At 41.1% G+C, this 19,990-nt stretch overlaps 2 protein-coding genes across 3 annotated transcripts in view; one reads left to right on the top strand and one right to left on the bottom strand.

The window, feature by feature from the left end:
* Positions 1-14,220, top strand: part of LOC308121957 (rho guanine nucleotide exchange factor 12-like) — a 30,797-nt gene extending 16,577 nt beyond the window's left edge. Inside the window, exons 8-36 of one of the 2 annotated variants that reach the window (XM_080483509.1) lie at positions 290-415; positions 883-981; positions 1,080-1,190; positions 1,760-1,858; positions 1,980-2,022; positions 2,273-2,378; positions 3,150-3,287; positions 3,367-3,399; positions 4,493-4,607; positions 4,748-4,853; positions 4,953-5,183; positions 5,816-5,960; positions 6,046-6,209; positions 6,284-6,430; positions 6,547-6,632; positions 6,815-6,940; positions 7,752-7,866; positions 7,966-8,066; positions 8,594-8,671; positions 8,759-8,834; positions 9,007-9,174; positions 10,324-10,411; positions 10,487-10,552; positions 10,665-10,759; positions 11,266-11,490; positions 11,578-11,808; positions 11,891-12,090; positions 12,756-12,831; positions 12,910-14,220. In XM_080483509.1, the coding sequence (XP_080339635.1) occupies positions 290-415; positions 883-981; positions 1,080-1,190; positions 1,760-1,858; positions 1,980-2,022; positions 2,273-2,378; positions 3,150-3,287; positions 3,367-3,399; positions 4,493-4,607; positions 4,748-4,853; positions 4,953-5,183; positions 5,816-5,960; positions 6,046-6,209; positions 6,284-6,430; positions 6,547-6,632; positions 6,815-6,940; positions 7,752-7,866; positions 7,966-8,066; positions 8,594-8,671; positions 8,759-8,834; positions 9,007-9,174; positions 10,324-10,411; positions 10,487-10,552; positions 10,665-10,759; positions 11,266-11,490; positions 11,578-11,808; positions 11,891-12,090; positions 12,756-12,831; positions 12,910-12,923 (3,408 nt within the window). In that variant the 3' untranslated portion in view covers positions 12,924-14,220. Of the gene's footprint in view, positions 1-289; positions 416-882; positions 982-1,079; positions 1,191-1,759; positions 1,859-1,979; positions 2,023-2,272; positions 2,379-3,149; positions 3,288-3,366; positions 3,400-4,492; positions 4,608-4,747; positions 4,854-4,952; positions 5,184-5,815; positions 5,961-6,042; positions 6,210-6,283; positions 6,431-6,546; positions 6,633-6,814; positions 6,941-7,751; positions 7,867-7,965; positions 8,067-8,593; positions 8,672-8,758; positions 8,835-9,006; positions 9,175-10,323; positions 10,412-10,486; positions 10,553-10,664; positions 10,760-11,265; positions 11,491-11,577; positions 11,809-11,890; positions 12,091-12,755; positions 12,832-12,909 lie in introns of both variants that reach the window. The other variant, XM_080483508.1, reaches the window with a different exon arrangement.
* A 1,628-nt stretch (positions 14,221-15,848) lies between these two features.
* LOC308122254 (TLC domain-containing protein 5-like) lies at positions 15,849-18,328 on the bottom strand. The gene is made up of 3 exons (XM_080483976.1): positions 18,125-18,328; positions 17,840-18,035; positions 15,849-16,902 (listed from the first exon to the last, which is right to left on the bottom strand). Exons 2-3 carry the CDS (start codon positions 18,027-18,029, stop codon positions 16,346-16,348), a joined length of 747 nt encoding a protein of 248 aa, XP_080340102.1. The 5' UTR covers positions 18,030-18,035; positions 18,125-18,328; the 3' UTR covers positions 15,849-16,345.
* Between the last annotated feature and the right edge of the window lie 1,662 nt (positions 18,329-19,990).

Raw genomic sequence — 19,990 nt, 5'->3', positions numbered from 1 at the left:
ATTGAGGACAGCACAAAGCCTCCCCCATACGAACACCTTTGTAATAACAATCTGTTTTATCACAACTTCTATAAATAGGAATGAATTGGCCCTACTTTGCAATCTCAGGGGGATTTCCCAGCATTCAGCTGCAGACTAAACAATCAATTTGGTTTAAGTGTGGTGTTTCCCGTGTGTGTGTGTGTGTGTGTGTGTGTGTGTGTGTGTGTGTGTGTGTGTGTGTGTGTGTGTGTGTGTGTGTGTGTGTGTGTGTGTGTGTGTGTGTGTGTGTGTGTGTGTGTGTGTGTAGGTGCACAGCAGCCCCCCACCAGAGAGTCCCGGCACAAGAGAAACGCCCTGTCAGAGCCCGGACGTCAGCCGTAGAGACGGCTCTAACGTCTGCTCGTCACCGGACGCCGAGGACACACCTGACACTGTATGACACACACACACACGTAGCAAACTCATTTTTAATCCTCTCGTTCATTTTCACATTTCAGAAATAGATATTTTTCAAGCTGAAGTGACTTTTTCAAATTCATTCAGGCTGAAGATCACTTGCGTGGTCCAAGTGTATTTTTAATCATAAAATGTGTCACACAGTTTATTTCAGTGTTTCTCCCTGTGCTGCTCACCAGCTCACTGTTCACTTCACTGGCTTCCTTTATCCTGGTATAATTCAATCTGTTGGGCAGCAACATGAAAATGTAAAGCAGTCAAACTAATATTGACGTTATCGTTAGCCTGTGATATTGCGTGCACACATATGTGGAAGCTCATGTACTAATGCAGTGCTTCCCATCCTTAACTCCCGGGCTCCTCTTTTAGAAACGCCAACATTTCCAGGGCGACCAACGCAGCCTGAAAATCTGACTCGGTTTTGTTAAACTTCCTGTTTTTCAGGAATCCAGTCCCCAGAGCATTGTGGGTAGTCCTCCCTACCTTCTCAACCTGCAGATCATAGGAGCAGAAGATGATTACTTTGACTCGCAGCAAGAGCAGGTATCTGAAGACGTGTTCAACGGCTCGTGGATGTTTCAACTCAGAAGCAGCCCGAGTGCCACGTGGCGATGGTGTGATGAATGGATTTCTCTCCGCAGATCAACGGACAGTGCAGCTGCTTTGAGAGCATCGACTTGTTGAAGTGTCGTCCCGCCCACCTCGCCGTCTTCCTTCATCATGTGGTCTCACAGTTTGACCCCGCACCTCTGGTACAAACACAATCACAGTGTGAACGTCGCACGGCCAGTGGAAATAAAGTCCACTCGTTTTAAGGCTGCAGATTAACACACATGTCATGTTCTGGTGAGAGATTCCAGAAGCAGGAAAGTACATGTTGCTCTTCCTAAATATAAACTACAAAGTGGCTCTTAATGAGGGAGCATATCACTCAGTGCGGCGGCGTGGCTCACTAATGTGGTTTAAATAGTTGAACAACAATGGTGCTTAATGGAGTGTTAAAGATGAATGTGTGACGGATAAAAAGAGGGACAGAGGTTAAAAAGTGAAGCGCTCTCTCTTGTCACAACTTTAATAAGGACTTCTCAACTGAATTGATGTTTAATGAAAAAGTATTCATTTAGAAAGCTTTAACTCTGAAGCTTTGACTTTTTAATACATTTTATACTTTTCACTTTGTGAGAAAATCTTATTTTATTTAAAATATAAGTGGGCCAAGCACAGAGCCTTGCGGAACCCCACGTTGACACAGGTCTAAATACGTCCTGAAACTAGAGCGTGATGATTAAAGTGCACCTTCTGTCCTTTCCTCCTTGACTAGCTGTGTTACCTCTACGCTGACATGCACAAGCAAACCAGCTCCAAAGAAAGTCGACGCTTCTTCATTGAGTTTCACTCACTGTTCATGGATCGAACGGCCGTGAGTCACTCTCTCACTTCATCTCCATCAGTCTGTCTCTCCTCTCTTAGATTAAAACATTTTTATGAAATAAAGGGCATGTTTTTGTATTTGTAGCTCTAATTTACTTTCTCTTTTCTAGAATCTCAAAGTACCTATACCAGAGACAGTTGCGGCTGAACTCGGTAAGAAAGAGAATAAGAAGAAAAGAAAAAACAACCTTCAGTAAATCAGTATATCATAAAATTATGGAGAAAATGTAGGCGTTATTATACAAGTACACCAGTTAGAAGACAATGTACTATACGTAGTATTAGAAAGTACCATCTGAAGTCTGTGCACAAAGTATTGTGTATGGTTCAAAGAGGTTGTATTAATCAACACAGCATTTTGAAGGAGCATTTTTGTTGTTTTTTTGTTGTTGTTGTGTGTCAGAGAAGCGGAGGCTGGAGTTAATCCCGGAGGAGCTGTGTAAGCAGTACACTCAGACTCTGCAGGACTCCCTCCTAACAGACCTGCACAAAAACCTGGAGGACTTCAGGTAACAGCCCCTCCAATATCCCTGTCCACTTATCAATCAGTTCTGATGTCAATCATTCAGTAGAGCCCTTTTTTTGTGCTTCACGATCAAGAAATCGAAACGCTGGAAATTAGTTTAACGTGAGAGAAAACAGTGTGGTTCAAAGACTGCTAACAATACCATAGAAGCTAAAATCACTAAAGAAGGAGTAAGAAACTTTCTGATGTATGTTCTTTTCCTTTAATTTCATTCCATTTGTGTCGTGTGTTTTAACAAGTCTCTCTTGAAAACGAGAATTTACTTGCATGAGTAAAGGTGAAATGAGAAAAATTTTAATTAAGAAAGAGAAATATGTTTTTTAAAATAGTTTAATAGTCTTTCATTGGCTGTTTTTTATCTTCGGCCATGATCAGAATTAAAATAGTTTTTGTTTGGAGAGATGAACAGACCACTGATACATCTTGATTTGAAGACGTGTGCATGTGTTGCGCAATTACAGTAGTTCAGTTTACAGCTTTGTTCCTATTAAAATACGAACCCCGCACCCCCAACTGGAGCACATCTAGAAAACTCTTCCACAAAACTCCCTCAAGCAATACACCAGTCATGTCAAAATATAATTGTGAGAACCTCGGCTGGAAGAATATTTAAGAAATTTCATTTAGTTGCCATCACTCTGCAACTTCATGCCACACCCTTAAATTGACCCTTGGTTTGAAATACTACATGTCACAGTAAAAATACCTTGAGTTGAATTCAGTAATGTTTGTGTCTGTGTGTGTTTGTGTGCAGGCAGAAGCGCAGCATGGGGCTGACGCTGGCCGAGGACGAGCTCTCCAAACTGGACTGGGAGGGCGGAAAAGAGCAGCAGGCTCTGGAGAAGGAGTGCTGCTGCGCCGAACACATCCTCTCCAAGATAGAGGACATCCTGTGAGTCCCGCCATTGTTACACATCAACATAAAACCCAAACGCTGCCGTGTCTCTGACGCCGCTCGTGTCCCATTGCAGGATGACGTCGCTGCCGTCAGAAGAGGAGAAGTGGTAAGAAGACACAAGGTCTTTGTTATATACAGTGTATGGTTCGCCTGCTGAGCTTTTGGTGACATCACAGTAAAAGAAATGAGCAGAATTATTAAGGAGGACACAAAACGGGGAGTTTTCTTTTTTTAGTTAAGTTAGTGATGTCCTTAATAATACATTCAGTGAGGGGTAAATTAAAAAAAAAAGAGTTTTTACTTACACAAAAATCAATGGTAATGGTTGTTAGTATTCATAAACAATAAAAAAATAAAATAAAATAATAATAATATGTTTTGAACTCAAGCTTATTCAATCATTTAGATTTGTATACATTTTTCTAAACATGTTCTAACTGAATATTTATTAGTTTCACCCTGTAACAACAACTAATGTATTAATGTTGACCTTTTTCAATGTAATAAAGCCAATAATATAATAACTTTCTAACAGTGTAAATCCATATTTGTTCCATTGTAATAATAATTTGTTTCCAATAACCTAATATGTTTTTACCTGATTAAAGTAGCATTAATAAATATATTTTCAAAAAGTCATAACTTAAGCCAATAATGGGATAATGCATAAACGAAACTGCATTCCTAGAAAATAAACAAATTTTTGCCGGCTTTGCGTAGTTTGCTTATCTCACAGGTATAGTGAGCGTAGTCGTTTTATTCATTCAATTAGGAGCATACGCTGCAGCAGTCTCTGAATTATGGTGGTAAAAAATCCTTGTCTATTTTATTACATTATAGGCAAGTTATTACTTTAAGTTATTGGCTTTAATGCATGACAAAATTGTTATGTTATTGGTCGTTAGACAGTCCCTACCTATTTCTTTTTTTTTTTAAATAGGATTATATATTATTTTTCAATTTTTCTTTCAAAAATTTAAAGGCGAACAATGACACTTTGAAATGACACCCCCCCCCCCGAAGCCCCCCTACATCAAGCCCTACAGTCGTGTTGCACATGTTTATTCACATGGTGTTTTTTTTTTTAGCCTGAAATAGACTTTTTGTGTTTGGTGACATTTGAACTAATTAAAAAAAAAAAAAAGATCACATGAGAGCTCTGAAGCAAAGAGTGAAAACGGATTTCCCTTGTGTTGCAGCCAAACGATGCAGTATGTGACTCTCACTTACATGAAGCACCTCGGGGTGAAAGTGAAGGAGCCTCGCGGCCTCGAGCATAAGCGTGCACGCATCAATTTCCTGCCCAAAATTAAGGTTCATTCTCTTCTTCATGCCTTTGTGGAATCAGTCCGTATTACCAATTCATGCCAATACCAATTATTGTCTTTTCAACCGAGTCAGTTGACAATCTTACTGGTGTGTGGGATTTTATTAAAAAAAATTTCTGTGAGCAGAAAAGCATCAAGCCAGAGAAGGAGGGTGAGGAGAAGGTGAAAAAGCCTCGATTTCCCAACATCCTCGGTCCGCCTCGCCGTCTGAGCAGAGTGGACTCCACTTCAGGTGAGAAGAGACAACGGCTGCCTCCTGATGGGAACGAAGGCCGGGTTCAGCGCTCCGTTGATTGTGTGTCGACAGGAATGTTTGTGTATCTTTCTGCAGTGGGTAAAGCCGTGGAACTGAACAAGCAGCGCTCGCCGAAGCTCTCCCAGCCGGCCTTCGGTATCCCCGAGCTGTCCGACTCCCCTGCCTCCACTCCTGGACGGACCCGCGCAAATCAGCCCAGTGAGGGATCGGATAACAGCGTCCAGTCTCCGACGTCCACCACCTCCCCGACTCACAGCTCCCCAATCGGCCTCACCTCAGACGCCAGTGGACAAGAGTCCGACTCCAGTAAGAGAGATAAATTTCTTGTGCTTTCACAGTGTGAGGAGAGTTTTTCTTCTCGTGTAAAAATGTAATGCGAACACGAGGAAACAGGTCAATTAGTTATCAGGAGACGAAACCCTTTTTTTTGTTTGCCTCATTTTGTTTTGTTTAGTTTTGTTTTGTTTTAAAATGGAGGTAAGTTGTGTTGCAAATCTATGAAAACAAAGTAGTTCCTTTCAGTTTTACACACTTATTTGTACACACTAAATGTACAGACACACAGCAGAAATACCACATCATCATGAGGTGTACTGCCACCTGTAAATATTTAAACCTACCGGTTCTTGACATTATTGCAACATCATAGTATTGCTTATCCACAAAATCTTTTTCTTAAGGGGCATCAGTCATTTTCAGTCATTTATTATATATTTCACATTGCACACAGCAGGATTAACACCACAGCAGGAGTATCTCATTTTTAGCAAAACTCTGCCAAGTGATACATCTAGTTGAAAGTACCTACAAATGTATTTATCACTTTAAATGATTTTAAGTTGTTTGCACTGCTGAGTAGTGTAGTGAAGTTACTCTTTACGTAGTAGATGAACTATCAGCATTCACTTCTGTTTGATGTTTCCTCCTTTCCTCCACAGATCTGTCTCCATTCTGCATCCAGCCCAGACTGGGCGACACTCTGCAGTCCAGCGACCAGCAGGACGTCTCCAGTCCAACCGGCACTCAGTTTGACTTCAGTCCCTCCAACTTGGAGCAGCGTGAGGACGATCAGGACGCTTTCAGGTGCTCACATTTGGATGTCCCCTTAAGAGTTGACCCAGAACAAAACTCTTTAGTGTTTATTTCATGACGTCCGTCCTTGCAGCAGGATGGATCTGCAGTGTGTGAGTCCAGCCGACATTCAGAGCGAAGACGACCAGGCCGGCGAGGCCGAGTGTGAGGAGGATCCCCTGAACTGGCAGAGGCTCGTCAGCCGAGGCGTCCTGGCGACTTTAAAGCCGCAGGAGATCAAGCGGCAGGAGGTCATCAACGGTGAGCAGCCGGCGCCTCGCCGAGCCTGTCGCTAACTTCACCCCCTCACACGAGTTCCTCTGCCCTTCCTCCAGAGCTCTTCTACACCGAGCGAGCCCACCTGCGCATGCTCAAAGTGCTGGACTGCGTTTTCCACCAGAGGCTGAGCCGAGACGGCGTCCTCCCTCCAGAGGACATCAAACACATCTTCAGTAACTTGGAGGAAATCATCCAGCTGCACGGTAAGCGGATGATGTGAGATGTGACTCTTTTTTTTTTTTCTCCTCCTCCTTTATCCTCTTTTGCTCAGAAAGTCCAGAATCAAAGTACAAAGTTGAACCTGTTCTGCGCTACACAGTTTCCATAACAGAGCAAATGACTGCAATCAGGAAGAGGAGCGAGACGTCGGTGATCGGCCAGATCGGAGATGATCTCCTGGCATGGGTAAGACTGGCTCCAGTCGATGTACGAGGCAGAATTCACATTCTTAGTTGTTTTTTTTGCTCGTTTCTGTAAAAAAGGTTTTGTTCCTTCCTGTTTAAAAATTCTTGGAGGAAGTAAATACATGATTTAAACATGCAGAAGGACCTAAGAGCTGATAGTTCTAACCGTCCTGCTGATTTCAGTTCAGCGAGGAGGAAGAGGAGAAGATCCGGAGAGCGTTGGGAACTTTCTGCAGTAACCAGCCGTCTGCACTGGAGCTCATAAAGACGAGGCAGAAAAAGGACCAGAGGTTCAACGTGTTCATGCAGGTCAGCATGAGCAAAAAATAAATAAATCAACGATCTATGCTCAATATGAAGGCTGCAAGAGACCTGAGACATGTTACAGATGCATAAGTTAGTATTGACCCGAGTCTTTTAGGGTTTTAATGTTCTGTGGTTTAAAATGATCAAATCTCTGGGATTGATGATGATAATTACTATAATTGATCAATAATGTTAGTTAATAGTAAAGGTTTTCAGCAGCTGATCTTTCTTTAGGACTGCTGCAGTGACACTGAAAAATTATCAGATTGTGATTAAAAGAACAACTCTTTTTAAATAATCCATTTTAAAGGGAGAGGGATTATTGGAAGAACCTTGGGAGCATATCTGCAGTAAAAATATCGAGATGTTGTTCAATAAGCGAAAGGGGATTTAACACATAGTACATGATAATATAGTTCACTTTTGAAACATGGAAGGCAAATATGAGAATAGTAATATTACTTAACCTAAATAAAAAAAGGTTGATAGTCATAGGGCCTGATCTACTTAAGCTTTGCACATTTAAAAACAATATTACATGCACACACATGGAAACTGATCTCCTAACGGGACCCGCTGGGGATTGCATCAGACAGAAGTGCATAACAACACACACCAGCCATTTAATGTGTTTGTCTTCATGAATTTTGAATATAGGGCATATAATGTTTCACATAATGATTTTGATCATTCATGTTTTAATGGATCCCTAATCAGTTCTAATATATGTAATTGGATATTTTCATTTATTGTATGTAGAAAGAATAAGATAACGCTCCTAAATATTCCCCCTTTTTCTTTTTTTGCTCTTCAGGAAGCTGAAAGCAACCGTTTGTGTCGCAGGCTGCAGCTCAAAGACATCATCCCTGTAGAAATGCAGAGAGTCACCAAGTACCCACTCCTGCTGGACAAAATTGCCAAGTACACAGGTATAAACACGCCTGCATGGGACTGTTTTTGTTCCCGACACATGTTGTTTCTGTTCAATGTATCAGCTGTGTGTGTGTGTGTGTGTTTTGTTCTTTCAGAGGACGGTGAGGAGCGGGAGAAGGTGAAGAAAGCTGCCGAATGTTGCAAAAAGGTCCTCAATCACGTCAATCAGGCTGTAAAAGAGGCTGAAAACAAACAGGTGCTGACATGAAAAGCAATGAAAAGTGTCTGTACACTCATTGGCCACCACATTAAGTACACAGTGATAGTACCAGGTTAAAAAGAAAAAAAAAAAAAAGCATTGAAGCTGCAGATTTATATTTGGCACATCTATTATGTGACTGTCCCGTTCCAAAACATCAGAAAGTTGCTGTTATATTACGAAACTCTTAACTCCAGTAAACTCAACATCATGTTAATGAAGCCAGTTGTGGTGGTATGAGTTGGTGTTGTGTTTATAATGTATTTGTACTTAGAGAACTTCCGGTCAGTGGTTATTATTACATGAAAATCACAGTAGATCATTAGGTTCGAGCAGCACATTGGACGCTGGCTGCTGTGCTTCATTTGACCTTCATCATCGTCACTACATGAATATATTGGCCTGATGTTTCACATAACAAGCAGTTGTTCCCGTGTACCTAATCTTCTGGTCAGCGAGTGTATCAGAGTTAAAGTTATATTTATTTTTTGCATTTTGTTTGCTGATTTATTTCTGCGTCTCAGAGGTTGGAGGAGTACCAGCGACGGTTGGACTTCTCGTCTCTCAAGCAGAGTGAAAACCCCGTGATCCTCGAACTCAAGGTAACCGAGACATTCAAGCACACAATCACATTTTAGATTGTGAGATTGTGGATTGTTTACAGGTAAAGTTTGTTTTTCGTTCTGCAGAATCTGGATCTCACCAAACGGACGATGGTTCATGAGGGACCTCTCTCCTGGAAAGTTAATAAAGACAAGACGATTGGTACGCACACAGATTTATATGACCAATTATATCAAATACTTTAAATAATGAATAAAAGCAACCTGATTTGTCCCTCATTTCAGCAAGTTTTCATTGGGTTTTTTGGGGTTTTTTTTGAAACAAGTAAAATTATAACAAGAAAATCTACATTGCATTTCTCTTTGGTCTTCAGAGCTGTACACGATCCTCCTGGAGGACATCATGGTTTTACTGCAGAAGCAGGACGAGCGACTCGTCCTCAAGTTTCACGGTAAAAATCTGGCCAGCGTCACAGACACCAAGCACATCTTCAGCCCCATCATCAAACTGAACACCGTCCTAGTTCGTCCTGTGGCCACGGGTAAGAACCAACAGCCGGTTAATTATGTTTGTATATGTGTGTTGCTGTTTTTTTTTTCTTTTCATAATTTATTGAACCATATATAACCTAAAATGATGTCAAATTTTTCAATGCACAACACTTCACAAAGTTTTTAACACACAAATATATATATTAGCATGTGTTTATTTCAGCATGTGTAACAAAATGTATGCGTGTAGGTCTTGTGGGTGTTCTTTGCCCTGAGTGTAGACTGACAGGCTCATTGGTATCACTCTCTACAGGAAGCTGAACATCCGTGAAATTTGTAAGCAACAGTTCACTGTGCTTACAAACATACTGATTTTAAGACTCTAATGTGGAAGAAATGGACAATTGGAGGCATGGAAACAGTATTAGCTGATATTTTGTGTTGACATTGTAAACCCCCCTTTTTTTTTCCATTTTGCAAGTGACTCGCTAATGTAAAATACACCTGTAGCAGGAATAACCGTGCAGATAAACTCTCCACACATACATGTCAAAACCAAAAACCTCTTATAAGCCAACCATGTTATTGATGTTTAAGAACAAAAAGCTGAATGTGCCATCAAAACACCGAATCTGTAGTTGCCGTCACCGAGGGGAGTAAAATGGAAAGAAATATTTGAAATAAATAAAAATAAGTGGGGGTAAGCAAAATAAAATAAAATAAATAATAATAATTTCACACATTTCAGATGGTGGACAGAATCTGGCTTGAGAAAAATGAGCCTGCAAATCTGTGCTATGGCTTAAAACCCCTTAGTGTTACAAAAATCCTCCTGTAAAAACTGCAGACTGAGACACTTGTCTGAGGTGAAAGTGAATAAACACTTTTTATTATGATGTATTAGACACATAAAAACGTTTTATTGATGCACAAATATGATTACATGTATACATTTTGCTATGAGCATACAAACCTTTGTGTGCACATATTAAAGTCCACACATACCAATCTTATCATTTATATTTAAATAAAATCACACACACACACACACAGCTATCTACAGGCACATGCAAGTCTTTTCACTTCAGTACCGATCCTGTAATGTTTCACATTTCTGTGTATTTCATGTATTTTGTTTAAAAATGCAGCTGTCGGGTAATACACAGCCGATCCTGTCTGAAACCTTTTGTCCCCACCAGACAACAAGTCGTTCTTCGTCCTGTCCATGTCGGAAAACGGAGCTCAGATCTACGAGCTGACGGCTCAGACGGTGTCCGATCAGCGAACGTGAGTCTGAAGTCAGACCGCTTTGCGTTGATTTCTCTCCCTGGTTTTCCTCACCGTGCTGCTCTGGTCGTTCAGGTGGCAGTGTCTCATCACTCAGTGCGCCGACGCCATGAAGGCCAAACCTCACTGCACTGCCTCCGAGTGAGTTCTCCCATCATGCCCCTGTGTTCACCGCAGGTTGAGTTTCCTCTTCTTCTTTTTTTTTTTACGGTTTGTGTGTGTGTGTGTGTGTGTGTGTCTGTGTGTGTTTCAGTGCTGAGCGAGATGCCATCGAGATCATCAACGGAGGGATTCCCAAACCAAGCAAAGAGCCAAATGAGCTGCCAACTGGAGAGATCCACCCTCCAGGTATCAGGAGGATTGCGTTTTTATTTCTGTACAATTTAACTTTAAACTTTTTTTTTCCCCAATTGAGAAATTACTTTCTCACAGTTTTAAGCGCTGTGAGAAAATGTGCCATAAGTGAGTGCTTCTTCTCCTTCTTCCAAGATAACTTGAACTTTAGTAGTTTTTCATTATTACTGTGTGTTTTTGAATGTATTACAGTTATAAATATATTCTGTGTCCACTGACTAGTATATGAGTGCAAACCTCTATATCTACTTTTTGTCAGACTTGTTGAGTTATGAGATGTATGTATGGAGTGTAAAAAGTTAATAAAGTGCAGCAGAAATTATATATTTTGAAGCAATTCAGTTAGCATAAATTTTAAATCGTCTATTTTCTTTTAATTGTTTCGGAAAATAGTGAAGAATGATTTTCATCCCAAAATACTAAACTTTTACATTAAATTCTATCAATTATTTTGGGGAATTTTCGTGCTTCCCAGATTAAAAAGAGTCTTATTTTTTCAGACATTCAAGCTCCAGCCGGCGTAAACCCCTTTGACGGCTTGAAGTCGGAGGATGAGGAAGAGGAGTTGGCAGCGGCGAGCAGACGGGAGGAAGAGGAGGATGAGGAAGAGGTGGATGAAGCCGAACTGGAGGCCTTCCTGGACGGGCGGCTGGTGGAAATGGAAACCGAGGAGCCCGGTTCTTTCGCGGTACCTTCCTCCAAAGCTGAAGAAGCTCTAAAAACACGTAAGACTTGCCGATCTTCCTCTGAGACCTTTGTGGGGCTTTTTCACTGTAGAAGCCAAGAGAGATAAAAGGTTTTTTTCGTTTTAGTGGCGACGCTGCGACAGGCTCTGTTCACCCACCTGGTGAGCAGAGATGCAGAAGAGGAGAAGGACGAGGCGGCGGCGGAGGAGGAGGAGAGGAGGCGGAGCCAGCAGAGTGCATCTTCGCCCGGGAGCCCCGATTGTCCGCCTGCTCCGTGTGACGAGAGCGGGGGGGCCGAAAGTTTACACAAAGAAGACCCGACGTCTGGACTCATGCCTGGAACAACCGAACGCAACGGTACGTCTTCACCGAACAAATTCAAAGTGTTTTTCCCCGAGTGTTTAAATAACCGCCACTGGTGGGCCCCTCCTCCACCCAGGGGGTTTTGTGGTGCTGGATCTGGGAGGGGCCCCCGAGGAGAGCAGCACGGACGATGACGTCGGGGTCGGGTGTGACGTGGGAATCGACATGAGGAAGCTGCTGTCCTCCTCCTCACAGACGGGAAGCGGCGGCCCCAACCTGAGCCGGCAGCTGATGACCCACCTTCGCCTCCTGCAGGCCGACCTGCAGTACCTGAAGGTACCGTCAAAGTGCAAAGACTTAGTTACAGCAAATAAAAAGAAACTTTTGTGTCTCCCTCAGTTAAGCCTCGCTTATTAATGTGCACATGGCTGAAGGAAGATGCTCTATGATCTTAAAGGAACAGATTCATGAATCGTCAATAAAATGAAGAAGCAAAATCAAAACAGCTAAACTCCTCACAAGCAGACAGCTCTTGTAAATAGAAGCTAATGTCTGTTGGTTTTATTTATTCAACATTATTTATGATAAAAAATAACTATGAATGAAATATATATTTCTATAAAATAAACTGGAATTCAGGAATAATAAAGCAGTTTTAACTTTAATAATTTTCTTACCTTTTTTTGTTATTTCAAAACAAACCTTTATAGGCTCAAAACAATTACAGACTTTTATCCTGTTTAGAGATTTTGTTTTCACTGTAATTTGTAAACTAGTAATCTTCTTTGGTCAGTTTGACATTATGCAACCACTTATTATCATATGAATGTCATTGACTGACCCTAAAAAGTCACAAACATGAAAAAAATGGTCTTGAAATATTCTACATCAACGTTCAAAATGTCAATTTCTAAATATTCTGTCTGCTGAAGACAGTCTGACACATGTGAAGTTTTTACAAAACATTTCCCTGTATGATCACATGAAATTTGTTATTCCAGGACGTGGAGACGAAATACAACGAGCTGCGACACATGCACAGTGACGCCACTACTGACTCGGACGACAACAACAACGGTGCGTTTTGAACCGTCTCATGTACGGTAAACCGTACGTATGTACTGTGCGTCTGAAACTCCCCCCGTTCTTTTCCAGATGGGATTCAGTGAAGACGAACGTCCCGCTTCCTCAAGCCAAATTTCACACGCGAGCTCACATTCCTCCGTTTCCATCCTCGACCGTCTGACACCCACGAGAAGGACGTTTCAGGTCTGAGGTCTCGTCGGGATCCGGATCGTTCCACTTTAAACTCCTGACACAGAAGAGGAGCATCACGGAGTTAACAATGGACACTTTGTGCTATAATAATATAAGATAATATTCGACTGCATAACTTATCTGAAACACTGGATATACAGCATCAAATGGAAAAAGGGGCAAGTTTATTGTTTGTAGTCGCACACGTGTATAGAAGAAGAGACGGTAGAATTTAGGTAAAAGTCTACAAACGAGACCAGCGAGGATCTGTATTTAATCAAAACTATTTGCCTCATAAATATAACCTCTGAAGGGATTGGCCACAAATGTACCCACATCCTATTTGCAAAGAATGAGCAGCTGTTTAGCACCCGGTGTCATCCTCCTGCAGTACTTGAATGTAGCATAAACCGTTATTAAAGCAAATACAGACGTCTAACGTGGAAAATTACGACCCAGATGAGTATGACAGTGTTGTCTCCGGTTTACAGCCACATGTGATGTCCTTCCAACAAGTGAAAATATGCAGTTTCTTCTCAGCCGATCCCTACCAGGAGGGACTTACAAGTTAAGGGAAAAATACTTATTGAAATGTAGTTTTTAGAGGAGAAAGGCACTTTTTTACCAAATCAACTACCTAATACCAATCATGCACATTTGATTTAAAACATAAAATTTTTATTTTTTTTTTTTAAATCAAATGATTACTTCAGTGGTAATTTGGACATTAATCTGCATCCTGTGTACAAGTTTTTCGACCCTGAGGCTTTATGATTCCTAATAAATTTCAAATCTCATTTTTATGGACCGAAAAGATTGTTGATATTTTCACTGGCTGCTAAATGGAAACATGAACCTGAGAAGTAAGTAGTAGACTTTAAGTGTTCACAGAAAAGGCACATAAGATTTTAATGACTACACCCGATTTTACTTGGCCCGTTTTTCTATTTGTACACCCTGAGATAATTTTTTGTTTTAACACAAACTACTTCAAAAGAGGATTAAATATGCAGCAGTATTAATCTGTTTTATAAATGTACTTTTAAATGTTATATTTTTATTCCATTGTTATTAACCCCTGTTAACACGTTTGCTGACACACACACAACAAATAGAGAAAACTATTGTTTCATTGATGATTTATGGGGGAAAGTGTTGGATCGTGTCCACGAGAAGCATTAAAGGACCAATAAAAAGATAGGAAATGGGTTTGAGTGTGTTTCCTCAAAGGTTATTCAAACATAGGAACTTTTTGTAGCTTTAGGCAAAATTATGGGGGGAAAAAAGCTGTCTGAAAACATTTTAGCTCTTTATGATTGCATTTGTTTTTACTGAGATGGAAAAGGAGATGCTGCTGCTCGTGTGATGAAAGCCAATATTTGTATTTGCATCATAAAAGTTGCAGCTCAAACTTTGAAATTTGTGACCAATCATCCCCGAGGTTGCATTTCTCTTCTTTTTTTTTTTCTTTTTTCTTTTTCAGTGAATTAGCTAAACCAAAATGAAAATAATACCATTTCCAGCAGTCTCATCCAAACAGGCTCTAATGCACATAAAACCCTCAAAAATACAGTTTCATGTGATTTTACTCATGAGGAACACAAACTAAAAGCACCAATCTGAATACCTGAGCTTGAACTTTGTCTTTATGCAAGATCGTAGGAATTTAGGCCTTTAGTGAGCACAAAGAAGAAAGCTGGGGGAGCAAAAAACAAACAGCTGTTTTGTTTTGTTTTTTATTGTTGCTTGTTTGCGCAAGGTTGAAGGGAAGTTCGATGGATGATGCAGGCGATGACGAGGGAGGGATCGATGATATAAACAGATGTGATGATGAAGATCGAGAGAACTATAGATGGGCAAACCGTTGAAGGTTCAATGCAGAATATCATTTTGACAGTGTAACCAAACTGAATATGTTTGAAAAAAGTTGAAAACAGGTTGACCAAGTCATGTTTGTCATGTTCTGATGAGACTTTGATGAATAGATTTAAACACTTTAAGACTACACGCCAAACACCGGCTTGACACAACTTAAGTCTACCATTAGAAATATTTAAATGTTGCTCATTTGGTTAGAAAATATACTTAATACTAACGGTGAATTTTCTGAGGGGCAGGGAGTTGGATTGATATTTTATTAGAACTGAAAGTAATGTCAATGTAAGTAAGACGACTTCAAATGGCAAAAAAACGATGAAGCAGTTTATTTGTAGATTTAAGTGTATTTGTAGCCGCCACATGTCATTAGGCACTCTTAACTCTTGATTGTTTGTGAATCTTAAGAGATGAAGGAATTATATTTTTGTATTGTCAGAGATATTAGGAGATATTCCAAAATTGGAAAAAGGAATTACAACTGCGTGTGAAACATGATGAATTACTTTGTACTGTATACCTCTGGCTCTTCTGCCAGGCGGATGGCAGGAAACTTCCCAGACGGGATCCAACCTGACTTGACTGACTTTACATAGCAGTAAATGAATGTAGAAGGATGAGCACAATATTTGATGTTTCGATCATTTAAGTTAAACTAATGCTGCCTAAAATAAACAGAGGTGCAGTGTGGCGTTGAACCCGCCAACCCATCTGTTGAAGGATTATAGATAAAGCTGGAAAAGCAGGTCCTCCAGAATGGTTACCTATGAAGATGCTTCAAACTGTACGAGAAATCCTTCAATCTGCTTCAAGGTTTGAGCCACAAGGAATTTTACTGTCAAGATTAATAAAAACTCTCCAGCTGGATTCTGATGCCGAGTTTGGAGAAAACAGAAATATTATCAAAGTGACGGGAGGAAAAAAACATTTCTGAAAATACACATCCTGTCATACTTCCTTTTAGGTGATCCTGAAATGTTTAATAGTGAAGATCAAGTCTATTGGCGTTCTCTTCTCTGTGATGCTTCAATGGCTTCTGAGAGTTCACCACACAATGACATACAGGCTGTTTATAAAGAGTTGTCAATGATTTAATTACGTATAAATAATACATTTGAAATATGTAAACGCGGTACAAAACGTCGGGGATGTTTGTGCTTTGTAGATCATTTCTTCGTTGTAGCATTACATGTTGTCAATACGATCAGAAGCATGCCTAATTCCTCTTCAAATCCTTTCATATAGTCCAGGACTTTGTATCTGGTGGGTGAGAAAAAAAGCCTGAATCTTATCATGCATGGCCTGCTCACACTTCCTTGAAGATGCGGCTGCTGCATTGATAATCTACCAAACACATTTTTCCTTTCTTCTTGTACAAGATTCCCTAGTTATCCAGTGTTTAATGATAGATGTTACTCTAAATAGCACCTTCAAAGTCTCCATCTATATAATCTTCCATTTACTTTCCTCGATCTGTCTTGTTTGATTGTCCTTCCACTTTTTCTGAGTTGGTTGCTTCGAGCTTGTGGTTCTCCTTCCACTTTTTATACTTGGCTCTACTCTTCTTGTAACCAAACCTGGCTATGTCCACCATGAACACCCAGGCCAGTCCGTACATGACCACGCCGCCGAGCTTCATGATCAGAGACGTCCTGGGAGACGTGAGCTCGCAGTAGAACATGACCGTGCCCACTCCCACGCGCACGGTGGCGAAGAGTACGATGAAGAGCAGGTCCACGGCGTCACCCAGCAGGCTGTCGTACAGGCCCAGCTGGCGGAGGAACCAGCGGGTCTGCAGCAGGGGGTTGGTGAGCTCGCTGGCGAAGATGACCGCGCAGGTCTCGCAGGCCGACACTCCCATGGCGAGGGCCAGGAGGATGCCCGCGATGCTCGCGGCGTGGTGGGCCAGCATCACGGGGCCCTCGGTGCGGTAGCAGACGCACCAACCCACGTCGAAGAAGAAGTAGCCGAGGCAGACGGACAGGGCGAAGGTCTGGAGCTCCGTGTTCTCTGTGCCTGCATGGAAACATCGTAACAGGAGAGAAAAAAATTTGGTCCATCAAATGCAGCAGCATGCTTCCAACTGCAATGTTCCCTGACATGACAAGCTTTTCTAACATGCTTTTAGAACTACTGCATCTAGAATAGGGTTGCAGGACACTCCTTGGACACCTTGGAGGCATCAGCTAAAGATTACAGGTACTGAGTCAATGGTAAACTGAGTGTTGACTCATTTTCACCATAATCAAATTGCTTTACCCCGTTTGACCCTGAACGGCATAAAGTGGGACAGAAGATGGGCAATTCTGAAGCAGTAGGTCAGAAGTGTTGGGCTTCATGGCATGTAAGGGACCAGAGAAGGTCTCTGTTGGAGGAGGATGCAGGAAAATTCTACGGATCGGGGGATATATATTTCCTCATCATTTTAGAGAGGACAAAAATATTATAAAAAGAATACATTTAAATGTCTACAGTTGAAATTGAAGGACCTTAATTTGCACCAGATGATTGATGCTTTTTCTATTTCTTTTATTACTTTTGACTCTTGACAGCCATCAACAATATATATTGCAATCAAAAGAATATTGAGAAATCCAACATTTAACCATAAATGACTATCTGGTCGACAGTTTATCTTAAGTTCCAAGGGGAGCATGTTAGGTCTACCCCAGCTGACATGGAGAATTCACTATGAACATCAGACATACACTGACACCTAATTTAAGTCCCAAAATAATTTAACAGGCATGCATTTGGATAGTGGGAGGAAAACCATACAGCCACAGAGAGAACCTATAAACTATGTTTTGGGAAGAAAAGCACCACAGGCCAACAGGAACCCAAACTATCAACTACTAGACTGTGATGCTTCTTTGTTGAACATGTGAAATCGAGTTTGTGTTACCGATCCTTCTTGGTTGAAAATGTGTGTATGCTGTTTTGTACTACCAACCTGCATGTGTGAGCGGCCAGGGTCCATCAATGAAGATGACGTAAGCGGTCAGCAGCACTATGACGACACCGTGGGACAACGTGACCAGGCGGCAGTTCCACTCGGGCCCTCGCCGGGCAAAGGCGCAGCAGAACAACCAGTAGAGGCACAGCCAGCCAATCAGGCTGCAGAACACCTCCAGCAGAGGCATGGCTGTCTGTACAGGAGGAATGAACTGACTTCACCACCACTGACTCAAGATAGAGGTAAAGCAAGTTGACCAATAACCTAAGACTCTGACTTCACCTTCAGTCTTCCTCCTCTTCTTACGCCTCCTCACCTTCAGGACGCACGTGGCACAGTTCTGCAACGTCCATCGGTTCCCTCAGCCTCCATCACCCTTCTCAAGTAAAGACTCCCGTAAAGTGCCCGCGGATCAGCACATTTCCAATGCACACAAGATGACAGTGTGCCATGTGCCGCAGACTTCGGATAGTTAGCATCGCCCGTGTCACTCCCTCCCCCTGGATCTCAAACTTGATCCTCTTAAAGGATTACAGTCTCTGCAGATACCTGCTTTTAGATGGGACGTGCAAGAACAGGCTGCAGACCCACGTCTGTATCCCACTCAAATGACACAAAATGTAACTTTGATCATGAAACACAGCTCCCGATGTCTTTGCACAGACTGCCAACAATTGGAAACACTAATTTATTTTGTCTTCTTAAAACCAAATTCTTTTTTTGTTTCCATTTCACTAAAAGTCTTTCACAAATAGTGGCTCACAAAGCTGTTATTGTAAAATCCCTTCTATACAATAAGCAAGTTCACTGAGCAACTTCAATTTTAGATAATAAAACTTTCAAAATTGTTTTAGATGCTGCACGGTGTAGATAAATAGAATTTTTTAGAATTTGTAAGAATGAGACTCGTCTATTCATTCACAGTATTTTTGTGCTTCGTTTCTAGTCTCAGTCAGAGGTTAGATTAGATATATTTATTAATCCCATCTACTCATCGATCCATCTACTATATTCAGTTTATCCAATATGAAGTCACCAATAAACCAAACAAGCATGTCTTTGTATTGTTGGACGGAGCCACAGGACTCAGAGAAAACGCAGGAAAGCACAGGGAGAACATGCAAACTCCACGTGGAAAGACACTGAACTCGTAATCAAACACAGGCGTCTTCGCTGTGCAATGAGAGTGCTAGCCACTTCACAACCGTGCCACCTCCAAAATAAGAACACCTTCACAATACAGCATAAATTATATTTAACAAGCATTAATCATTTGAGGAAATTCTCAAAAGTAATTGCCATTAATTTTTGTTTCAACTCACAGTGGTCCCTTCTAGTCACTTCAACTTGCACCATCGGCTGGTTTTGATGTTTCTTTCCCTTCCTGCCACAGCTTTAAAATGTTCTCAAAGCTGTGGCAGGTTTAGTCTTGACTCAATTCACCACTATGGGGGATTTTCATAATCTCAAAAAATTTAAACCAAGGAACTGATCATCAGGTCAAAGTTTCAGATTTATAAATCAACCTCACCTCTTCATCAATTATTACCTCAGTTATTTATCTTTTCATTCTTTAAGTCTTTGTCCACTTGTATTCATCAATTACCTGTGAATATTTCTCTGGACTGTCTGTAACTTCAATGGTTTTGTGTAAAAAAAAATTAGCTGGGACGGTGAAAGTTGAATGGTGACAGACTGCAATGTGTAACACCTCAGGATCAACAACCAAAATCTGTGATGTAATGAAGAGATTAAGCCTCACAAATACACACCAGACTGACAATCTTGTCTTCTGGTGATTTGGAAACGTATACCCTGCTGACATGGCCATCATGTCCTCATGCAACATGCATAATGCCCCCCCTAAAACAGAAGCAGATACATAGTCATCTCATTAGTGCTCATAGGTGCAGAGTAATATTGCATTATATGTGCAGCAAAGTGGTTTTGAATGTACCATAACAATTTTAAGATGTTGAACTTTTAAAGTAAGAAGCTGAAGTGAGCTCGTTCTGATGAGATGTGAGGAGCTATCACAATAATAAAGATATATTTTGTTTTTATCAAAAACCATTAAAAAATTGAAAAATGTTGAAAGAAAAGGATGAATGCTGTGTACAAATGTCCTCATCATGTGGCATTCATTAT

Source organism: Lipophrys pholis (genome assembly GCF_963383615.2).
Source record: "Lipophrys pholis genome assembly, chromosome: 16".
In the NCBI taxonomy this organism is placed as follows: Eukaryota; Metazoa; Chordata; class Actinopteri; order Blenniiformes; family Blenniidae; genus Lipophrys; species Lipophrys pholis.
This window is presented reverse-complemented; position numbering and strand designations above follow the sequence as displayed.

Bases quoted from the DNA above. Each gene is read 5' to 3' on its own strand.
- LOC308122254 (XM_080483976.1), bottom strand. From the start codon at position 18,029: ATGCCTCTGCTGGAGGTGTTCTGCAGCCTGATTGGCTGGCTGTGCCTC. The intron at 16,903-17,839 runs GTTGGTAGTACA...GTTTCCATGCAG, and splicing joins CTGGCCGCTCACACATGCAG to GCACAGAGAACACGGAGCTC.